The following is an 11,442-nucleotide window of genomic DNA, read 5'->3' as shown; positions in this document are numbered from 1 at the left end:
TATATATATATATAGTAAAAAACATGTTTTTGTTTGTAAAATATAAAAAATTAACTTAATATGTCAACTGATTTCTCAAATAGTATTCTTTAATGACTGATATGAAATATATCCGATTTGGGTTAATTGCAAATTCTTTGCTGTTATGACAATTTATGTCCTCCAAAAATTCACTCGTCGAAAATTGAGAACGCCACTGATCGCCACCTTAGTCATTTGTCAAACAGGAAAAATATGATCGAATTCTGAGTAGTGTTGTTGCATATGGATATAAATGCATACGCCCTTTAAACTTTACTGCTTCTAGAAAGCCATGAAATTACAAATTTTTCAGAGAACTTAATGCAATATTCCTCTCATTATATTACTAAGACGGTTATAAAATTTACGTCTCTCATCTTAGATATTGCCGTACTTTGTAAGCTTTATTTATTAATATTAGGTATACGACATGCATTAACTATAGTATAGGAAATAGTGGGATAAAAAATGTCACCTTGAGTAAATTACACCAATAAAATTACTATTTTTGAATATAAATCTTTGTTTTCTGGGATAGTTTCCATTGTTAAGAATATTTTTTAGAAATGTAGATTTTGTATAGTAATGCGCTCATTTAGCATAATTTTTTTAATTCATATTCAGGGAGTACATATATTTCATAGTTAGTTAATGAGCGAGTGAAGATTGCGAAAATTCATTACAAAAAGAAGGTACCAGTCACCCCACTAGCGCAAAATTCACCCGTCGCGATGGCGCTCTGAGGTTACGGGAATTTCTACCACACTGTCACTCACGGTGAGTAATATTTTCGGCTGAACGGCCAGTAAGATGCCGGTCTGTTTTTTATTGTCTGCGACCGAACCTGTTTGGTCAAATTTGGCAACTAATCTTTTAACTAATCAACTAAAGTTGTTTCATTCGGGGCGCTCCTTCTACTGAAATTTCACGTAATTTGTGCACAGTCTCAGCTACACGTTCTCCATGCTTGTAATGAATTTTCACAATCTTCACCCCCTCCTCCATCGTATAGCGCTCACCCTTTATTTCTTTTGCTTTCAATGATATATATTTTCTGACCAGTTTCAAAACACTTATTTTTATATTACTCCACAACAGTGAATCCATTTGAAGCACTGGTAACTAGTATACATGCACATTTGTCATTTATATCGTCCACTGTAATTTTTATAAGTTTATCCCTTCTTAATCCTCAAAAAACACCCATGATCAAGACTACTTTGTTCGTAAATAACTAAGTATTTGAATAAATTACTGTATTACATAAAAAATATCCTTATAATTGAACTACTTGTATCCTGAATCCAATTATATTTGGATCTCTGTATCTAAAAAATTGCAGCCATTAAATTATATTTACAAAAAGTTTGCAGTGACGTCACATTTAATAGTTCAGTGCATCTGATAGAAAAATCTTAAATTTCTGCCCTGCACTATGAAATTTTATTGTTTTAAGTTTACCACGCTTTCCGACGTTGCCTAGACACATTAAACATTAATATGCCGAAACCTTTATCGTGTCGTCCTCAAGAAATTGTGGGGTTCATTGTAATTATGAAAAAGATCTTGAAACTGGAAGGCAACTTCTTCCATTTACCCCTGTAAGAGACGTATATTGTAATTGTTACACTAATTATGAACTGTATTTTAAATATTATTATTAACAGTATTTAAATTTCATGACAAATTGTTAGGTTATGTCTAATAAAACTGCGAAACTTATGTTCTGTTAATATTTTTTATTTCACAGAGTTGCAGAAGCTTTACATCCGAGTGTCTCAAAAGCAAATCATGTTGTCGCTAAGCATTACGGAGATAAGCACCTAGAAGTGCACCAAATGAATGTGAACGGGAAAAACGAATTGTAGACGTTGATGATTATAACAATTCTGCAATTCAGAATGTTATTTATAAAATGTATAAAGATATTACGAATATTTGAAATGTTATTAAATTTATACTAACCTGAAGTTAATGCGTTTCATTTTAGTCGATAAACGCATTTAAATAATAAATATAATGTATCTATGAATGTAAGGAATTAAATGTTAAAAACATACAGGGTGGGCCAAAAGTACCGGAATGGCAGGTTATCTGGGAATATTCAAGGGGTAAGGTACAATTAAGCACTAGGGGGTTCAGAATTTTTCCCTGGTTATCCGATGGTGATCTTGAATTTGACCTTGACCATGACCTTAAAGGTCATATCAGGGTCACGAGATTTTTTTTAAATGGGAGCTCGTAATTTTGACCCCGGAAATGGAAAGAGCGGAGAATTTTACGTTCGGATATGACCTTGAATTATCCATGAAGGTTAAGATCAAGGTCAAATATCAAAAAGTTCCAAAGTAGCCAAGGAAAAATCCTTAACCCCTGGTTCTTTACTTTTACCCTACCCCATAAATATTCCCAGATATCCTGCCATTATGGTACTTTTGGCCCACCCTGTATATTGTTTTGTATTTCTTATTATTATATTTTTATGTTTGAATAAAAATATTTGCACAATTCTAAATAAAAATAAATTTTTTGACTGTTTCCTAAATTATTTAAAAGGACTTCATAATCTGTGGTTCTAGACTACAATTTTAATAAAGTAGAATCACTATCAAAAATTAAGTATCTTACTAGAAAGGTAGGCAAACTTCGCTGACGCGAAGCTTGACCTTTCTCTCGGGCCTTCGGCCCTCGAGCCGCGCTGCGCGCGGCCCGAGCACCGCTCCGCGGTGCTCTCCTCGCTGGTTAGTAAATATAACATTTTTTGAAACACCCTGTACTTTAGTTTTTAAACACCCCGTATATAAAAGTTTAATGAGAACGTTTTTCAAAAAAGAGTAGGCCCCGCTCGGGGAAAGACTAAGAAAAGTTTCTTCCAAACTTCCAAAAAAGGCATCTGGTTAAATGAAAAAGGAAAAACCTAGTCCACCTGTGTCAGTTTTATGAAACACCCAGTACATAAATTGCAAAAAACATGTGGTTAGTAGGGAATAAGATTTTTCATAAAAATATTGCAGACTTCAGTACAAACTGTAGAAATGGAAACAAATATACCTAAGGAAAGTTTCGTTCTGTTGGTAATTGGATCAGTTTTGTGGAACATCCAGTATAAAGATTCAAAAAGACACCTGGTTAATAAATATACAATTTTTCATTCAAAGACTTTAGTAAATAAAGACAAAGTTAAAAGTGAAAAAGGAAAAAATTGCCCGTAATTCAGCAGATGTGGGTCAATTTTGTGGAACGCCCAGTACATATATAGATTTTCTAAAAAGCGGCTGGTCAATAAATATACAACTTTTCATCAAAAGATTCCATGAAAAAATTAACAAAATGAATAAGGGAAAATCTGGTACACCTGTGTCAGTTTTATGGAACATCCTGTACATAAATTGCAAGAAACACCTGGTTAGTAGAATATAAGGTTTTTCATAAAAATATTGTCGACTTCAGTACAAAATATAGAAAAGGAAAAAACATTCTATTCGTAATTTTAATCTGCATCAGAATTGTAGAATACTCAGTATAAAAATTCAAAAAGACAACTGGTTAATAAGTATACAATTTTTCATTAAAAGACTTTAGTAAATAAAGACAAAGTTAAAAGTGAAAAGGAACAAACCTGTGTCAGTTCTATGAAACATCCTGTACATGAATTGCAAAAAACACCTGGTTAGTCGGGTTTTTCATAAAAATATTGCAGACTTCAGTACAAAATATAGAAAAGGAAAAAACATTAAGGAATGTTTCGTTCTATTGGTCATAAATACTCAGTATAAAAATTCAAAAAGACAACTGGTTAATAAGTATACAATTTTTCATTAAAAGACTTTAGTAAATAAAGACAAAGTTAAAAGTGAAAAGGATAAAAATTGACCGTTTCAGATATGGATCAATTTTATGGAACACCCAGTACATATATGGATTTTCTAAAAAGCGGCTGGTCAGTAAATATACAACTTCAAAAGATTTCATGAAAAAATTAACAAAATGAATCAGAGAAAATCTGGTCCATCTGTGTCAGTTTTATGAAACATCCTGTACATAAATTGCAAGAAACATTTGACACCGTGTGTAGAAATATCTATTTGAAAATTTAGGTAGGTAGTGAAATGAGAAAAAAATCCTAGTCCGCCTGTGTCATTTTTATGAAACACTCAGTATATAAATTTGCAAAATGACTCTGAGTTCTACAATATAAGATTTTTTATAAAAATATTGCGACAATAAATTTCTGAAATATACAGAAGTCTCTAGACCGATAATTTTGACTTGGGTCAGTTATGTAGAACATGCAGTATATGGTTTTTAAAAAAACCCTTTGGTTAGCAACTATATAACTTTTCATGAAAAGATTTAAAAAAAAATATTATTACATTCCCCCTTTAATACCTCCAATTTGTACAAAAATTCTATATAAACAAAGAGTGCTTATGCTCTTATTCGTTAATAATAATTAATTAAAATTAGTCGTACAAATATGTATTGTTAAAAGAAGAGAAATTCAATTTAATTCGCGCGATACTTGAAGTTTTAAGAACGAAGCATTAGCCCGCACCAGCTCTATCTCTCTCGCACACGTCTATGCCATTGCCGTTTATATTGGCAAAATGACAGTCGGGCGAATCCAGTAGTTTATAAGTTCTATGGTCCCGTCTGGTTTCCTAACCTAAATTACTTACGGAATACGTCAAATATCAATTAGTATTTTCCTTCCATCGATCTATGGTTCGTTGTGATATTCTAACCTCAATTGGAAACGTCAAATATAGCGAAATTTATTTTGACGTTTCAATCTGACATTCTTCGTGATTTTTAGATTTTCGTCAATTTGCGTTCGCGGTTCTTTGAATCTCCATTTCGCTTATAAAATGGCCGTATGTCAGTGAGAAGTCCACGGAAAAAGGTACATTTGAAAACGCGAATATAAAGTTGCAAAAATTTCATTAAGCGACGAACGAAGGGAGATGAGGCGCGGTTATCCCGCTTCGGATCTCGCGGAGAAAGCCAGTCCGTCCGCCAAATTGGTAGTTTTGAGCGCGTGTGTCGTCGTTCACAGCTGAAGTAATCAACAAATTCTTGTAATGTTAAATTTGCATTTTTCTAACACAAAATCGTCTCGCAAAAGATCCACAATGAGATAACACAGATAAATAACGACATCCTATGACTTAGAAGAGTCTTTAACCCCAGCTTATTTCTACTGATTCTTATCTTTTGACGTTTGGGGAGTACCTAATACGAATGCAATATAGTAATTAACGAAGCAAATGTACCAATACAAAGGGTCAAGGGTTTAGATACTATGGATTGCTTTAAAATTATGCAGTTTTAGAGGTCAAGTACTTACGTTAATTCGGGGGACAGGTATCCTAATCGTAGGCATGTCTGACGGTAGAGCTACGAAAATGTAAATAACAACCTAACCTAATAATAAGAAATACCTGTATATGTCGTGGCGTAGCAATGTATCAAGGTTAAAAAAGGCCTAGAAAGGTAAAATAACGGTTCGTCGCGACCCCACAGACGTCTTTCGCGTTTGGCGTGAAATTATTTTGACATAATTAATCTGACGTTTCTAAAGACATTCGAATTTTCTCCGGGTGGGCGTGTCTTAAAGCTTCAATCTTTACGGCTTGTGAAATGGTCGTCTGTCGTCGAGCGGACCCCAAAAAGAAGGCAAAATTAAATATGAAAAAGCGAAAGGAACGTTACAAAAATGCCCCCGAACGATTAAAGATGATCGAATGGACATCTCGTGCTCAGTCGCACGCCGTTCTGCGGTTTGCGGAAAAAGAATCCTGTGTGGCAAAGTATACGTTTTCCAGCCGGCGAGCGGGCGCATTTTAACGTATTTACGGCCGCATTTCGAATCCCGCGCGTGATTTCGCGGAAAGTTCTACATAAAAGGTTTGGAAAAGGCATCCGGTCGACAAATATGAGTATTTTCCGCGCGGCTTTAAATAAATAACGTAGGTAATATGGGTAAAATAAAAACTAATTAGAGGAAACCGGCCAGGCGATCGTCAGGTTTCATCGGAAAGTAGGCGTGTCGGACTATTGCGGTTCACACAAAAATTGGGCCACGACCCCCGTAAAGTTCCGGCAGAACCGGATTTTAGGTAGGAAGGAGCGGAAGGAGCTCCACCGGAATACCCCTAAGCGACGGAGGAGCTGACTCCAACGCAAATCGGCTCTTTTTTGGGCCGATAGTGCGACGCAGACGGAGCTATCAGATTTTAATATATATTGATAGTCTCGAAAAAAACTTGCAACTTGGCAACATTGTATCATCTCGCACTGTGACGTCATTGTAAACTTACTGCAAATAGACTTTAGAGTAATATACAAATGACATCTTTTGCTTAAACCGGTTAAAAATATATCGGTACATAAACGTTACGGGATGGAATAGGTTAGAAATGACTCATATTTAGGTCAGTAAATTATTTTTGAGTTGTTAATTTTTATCAGAAAGTGTAATCTGATAGTTTTATTGTACAGAGTGATTCAGTCATAATGTCATTAATTTTAGCCGTGTTTGGAGGGCCTAATAAAGACAAAAAATCGAAAAAAAAATTTATCCGACCTTTTAAAAAAATAAGCAAATTACCCTTTAACTCCCGTTCATTCGGCGCCCTACTTTGCATGACTGGGAACGCGCCGGTGCACAGTGGGAAATTTAGGAAAAAATTCTACGCACTCAGCTATTTTAACCGTACAGTGGTAATTTCTTTTTTATTCTTTTTCAAATATGCTCAATTTTATGATCCTGGTGCAACAATTTAATATATCTATATAAGAATTTTTTAAATCGAGTGAGAATCCATTAACTTCACATCAAAGGTATATAAAAATAAAAAATTTCGTATCTGAAGTTGATTAAACAACGAAAATAATCATGTAAATTAACAATTATTTTCAACCTTAAACTTGAACCCAAAAACATAACCTTAAATTCATCAAACCTAACCTCAAGGACATACACTGACTCTTTTCTAAATCTATACGTATAATTACCTGAAAACTATATTTTTCAGCTTATATTTCTTATCTGTAGAGCCATAAACCTACACCCATAAAAGCTTAAGCTCAAACCCTTCAAACTCTAACTCCAAACTCTCAAAACTCAACTTCAATTAGTAAAAACTTCAGCTAGAAATTCTTATGGTCCACACCAAAGAATAAAAGTCCTTGAAAACTATTTTCTGGAACTTATATAATTTATTTTTGAAGCCCCTAATCTCTGTTCTTAAATATCTAACCTCAAATCCAAGAAATCTGAGTTAGAAAGTCAAAAAAAAAGATATTTTCCGAACCAAAGGATGTGACTCGTTGAAAACTCTATTCTGGAGCTAATATTTTGTATTTCTGAAGCCTCAAACCTATGCTATGTCCATAAAAACCTAACCACAAACTCTTGAAACTTATTTTCAAATCCACAAAAAATAAGCGGATATTTAGATAGATAAAATTTCATTCGATAAATTATAAAGATTTCAACAATTTCAGCTAAACACTCAAACTCAAAATCTATATTATTTAACGGAAATTATTCTTTATCTTTATTTATATGACTTAAATCCTTTTACCGCATCAAGGTAGCAGTCTTTAAAAGCGTTGTTTCTGTTTTTTAATTTTTATTTTTTTGTTTTTTGTTTGTTTTTGTTTTTATCTACTTCTAATTTTACAAAAATTTTCATTTTATTTTTAAATAGGTACCGAATTATTATATCTATGGTGTTGAAGCTGATGGGTTCTCACTCAATCAAAAAATTGAAAATAACATTTGTTTGTTTCTGAGATATTACCGAAAATAATTTTATTATTTTCTACTTTAACGCCCTGTAAATTCTAAACCGTTAATAATTGGACGCAGGTTTATAAGGCAAACTTGATGCTCTGTCTTTAATCAATTTTTGTATGTATTTGTATGTTTCTATCTACATCAGTATACCGTGCTTTTCACTTAGTTAATATTCGAAAGTCGGTCTGTTTTTGTTCTCAAGTACGGCTCTTTAAAAGACAAAATAAATAAATTTCAAATAAATAAAGTTGCCAAACATATTTGAAAAAAAAACGTCATTCGTAGTTTTGAAAACAAAAACATTAATTTTTGAAATGTTCGTTAAAGTGGAGTGCGTGGTATAGCGCGGTGTATTTTATATTTTTATCTGTATGCTTGTTTCACTCTGAAATTTATGACTGAGTTGAATAGACATAATTTCACAAAAGAACCCTTTACTGATCATTCTGACCCAAGGGTATATTTGTTTCATTTTTTGAAATTTATCGGGTGGCAAAACTGAGAAAAGGCCATTACAGTTATTGTAATTCTATTCGAAGTGTTCACATATGCGAACGTATATTATCGATCTTATTTAAGAGGACGAAATCGCTAATTGAGAAACAATTTATGTATTTCTCCAAGTGATTAAGGGGTGGATGCGCTCTTTACAGTGGGTTTGATTGTTTAACTTTAATTAATGATCAGTTATGGTCAAGTGTAGTACGGTGGGCGCATCTCAATGTAGCGACAGGCGCCCGGGTGTCCGCCACACAGGGTTAGAAACCCCTGGTGAACGTTGTTGACCTTTCTGCGTCTGGGCGAAATCTCCTAGTCGTCAATCTAGCGCGTGAAGTTGAGAAATATTGCTCTAACGTTAAGGTATCTGTCAAGGTCTTCTTGCGATGTGCGTCCCAGGTCTTACAGTATTTGATCTCAGGACAAATGATAGATTAGGCTACATCGTAAAAAAAATAAAAAGTTGTTTGAGCGCAATATAATTTTTTTTCTTGATGTTCAGGGTGATTCGTATATTTGAGAAAATGTGTTTTACTAGAAAATAGTGAAAGAGAGATCAATGCATATTATTTTTACCGACTGACTCATAATTAAAAATCAGACCAACATTCCATGTAAATGGAACTAGAGGGGGCAAAACTTAAAAAAATATATTTTTTCCAAATAACTAAAACGCCTCCGATTTAAATGAAATTTAATATGTTAGTACTTGCGCATGTATGTCAAAGTAACCAAAGCCATTGGATTTACTGAAATAGGAGGAACATTTCCATCTTTAAGTAAATTACTTTTTTGGAGGTAATTAAATATTTTATTAGTGATCAGTGATCACTAACCCTTTTTTAATACAAAAAAGTATTTATTTGGTACAAAAACCTAAAATTTGGAAATGGTAACTGTTTTCAGTGACAAATAATAAAAAAGAATAATCACAAAGTTTCAAATTTGATAGTCACAATTTACAGAATGAATGAAATCTGAGATGGATTGTCATGATTTTTTTACCAAATTATCTATGATAGCCATGATTTCTATTAATTTAGTGCAAGAACATTTGATTAAAATTTAGCTTCACAGAGCATGATTTCATTTTAATTATCATAGAAAACAATTTTTTATTATTAAATCAGATTTACATCGAAAATGCGATTTGGTGATGACTAATAAAATAGTGACACGAAAACCATTGGAAATATGAAAAGTTTACAAGAGAAAAAATAATTTAAAAAAGCTCTTAAGTGTCAAGTCAAGTCAAAATATATATTGTGCATCGTTACAATGGCAATATACAAACCTATACACAAAAGGACTAGACACAGATAACTGATGATTAGCCTACCCCTCAGAAAGTCAATTAACTCACACATAATAACAAGTCTACATATTAAAGGCAATATAATTATAAAGTGCTATTAAAACAATATAAAAAAAAACAATATAACTTATAATACACATACACAACACTCTTGCATGCCTATGCAAATATTCATACAAATACATAGTATACTCAGACACAAACCCTAGTTTCCGAGACACAGGCTGTTCAAGATAAAATTTCTAAAACGTTTTTTGAATGTATCCAAAACTTTTAAAATAAACAAATGAACATTTTGAATAGATTGTGCTTGAAGATCAGTCTTAACTATGAACTGGAATCATTCAAGGGCTAGGAATAAGTTTGCTCTATCTTTGTTGGTATGGTGGTGGTGAAAACAATTTTTTTCCTTCATTTTTTATCTAAAACTATCCATTTTCGAGTACAAATAATTTAAACTTTATTGGACGTTTAGGTCAGGAAAATAAAAATTAATTAGATTTATTTTTTATTAGCCAATTATGACATTTTTTTTGCAAAAAATCAAAATGTTCAAATTCTTGTTTTAAATGAGCAAAAAAGCCTCACCAAGAATAATGGGGCGAAATTTTAGATAGGCCCTCGAATTTAACTCGTTTCTGAGAAATTGTAGTTCATAGTTATCATTTTAGCATAGAAATAATAAACACATTATTAAAAAAAATGGCTGTACAGAAACAGAGGGTTGGTTTTCCAAATATAAAAATGCCACACTATGCTTCTACAGTTTATCGAATAAGAAAGACTTGGGGATTAAGCTTGCAATAAACAATATTTCAATAGTCTATCTATAATAGGTAATTATATTTAAAATGCAATAAATAGTACCAAAGTTTTACTATGCATCAATATTTAAAATACAATAATAACAAGGGCATAAGAATAAGAACCCAACAATTATAAGGGGTTATCAGCACCAGACTATCAGGAAAATAGCCAAGCTTGGGTAACCTATTATTAAAAGAAAAGGTACCAAAAAAATGCCAAAACATTGATATTAAAAGAAAATGTAGCAAAAAAATGCTAATTGTAAGAGAAAGTTAACCTCTAGTGTATTGTTAGTTGCCTACCCCAAAGACTTAGTTCATAGCTGGAAAATATGGGGTGTAGGCAAGGAGAGAAGCCTTATGGACCGCGCATACAAATTCAGATCCCGTTTTATGACCCAAATTAAAGTTTAAGGAGTCGCCATTGTAGCGTTGATGGATTGGAGAATCTAGTAACGGAGTTGCACTTGCAACGACTTCGAAATTATGTTTGTTTAAATTTTAATATAATACTAACCATTCCATTTCAATTTTCAAACTGCAAAGTGCTTTAACTTAAAAAAAAAGTAAATTTGTATGAAAAATGGGATGTAACATTTAGGTACATATAATTACAGACATTACTAGAATAAAAATAAAATATAAATGTAAGCAGAAGTGATATTGATTTCAATCGCTTTTAAGCACAAAAGGTACGTTGCATAACTAAAATGAATTGTTGCTGAGAAAAAATTATTTTAATTTTCTGCAATAATCAGTTACGGGGTATTCTAGTCTAATGACACTTGACTTTTTTTCTGAATTTGTAATTAAATTATTATTTTATGAACTAGACCTATTTACCTCTATAAGAAGTCAATGTCTTGTGAGATATGTATTTCCGTGATCCAACGCGTTTATAGAGTCTTATAAATTAGTAAGTGTTTCCTTTTGAATATAAGTAAGTAGAACCAAATTGTAAGAAAAGATAACTGATAACTGAAAATTTAGCAAAAAGT

General features: G+C 32.6%; 1 protein-coding gene across 2 annotated transcripts in view; it reads left to right on the top strand.

Moving 5' to 3' along the window:
• The window catches only part of LOC108904937 (histone acetyltransferase KAT7), a 235,694-nt gene that overhangs the window by 29,745 nt on the left and 194,507 nt on the right, over window positions 1-11,442 (top strand). Inside the window, exon 4 of one of the 2 annotated variants that reach the window (XM_018707663.1) lies at window positions 1,772-2,460. The exons of the other annotated variant lie outside the window; for it this stretch is intronic. Within the exon in view, the coding sequence (XP_018563179.1) occupies window positions 1,772-1,825 (54 nt within the window). The 3' untranslated portion in view covers window positions 1,826-2,460. Of the gene's footprint in view, window positions 1-1,771; window positions 2,461-11,442 lie in introns of those variants that run through there. 2 annotated transcript variants of the gene reach the window in all.

This window comes from Anoplophora glabripennis, unplaced genomic scaffold, assembly GCF_000390285.2.
Source record: "Anoplophora glabripennis isolate ALB-LARVAE unplaced genomic scaffold, Agla_2.0 scaffold109, whole genome shotgun sequence".
In the NCBI taxonomy this organism is placed as follows: domain Eukaryota; kingdom Metazoa; phylum Arthropoda; class Insecta; order Coleoptera; family Cerambycidae; genus Anoplophora; species Anoplophora glabripennis.
The sequence above is the reverse complement of the archived record's forward strand: the minus strand, read 5'-3'. Positions and strand labels throughout refer to the sequence as shown.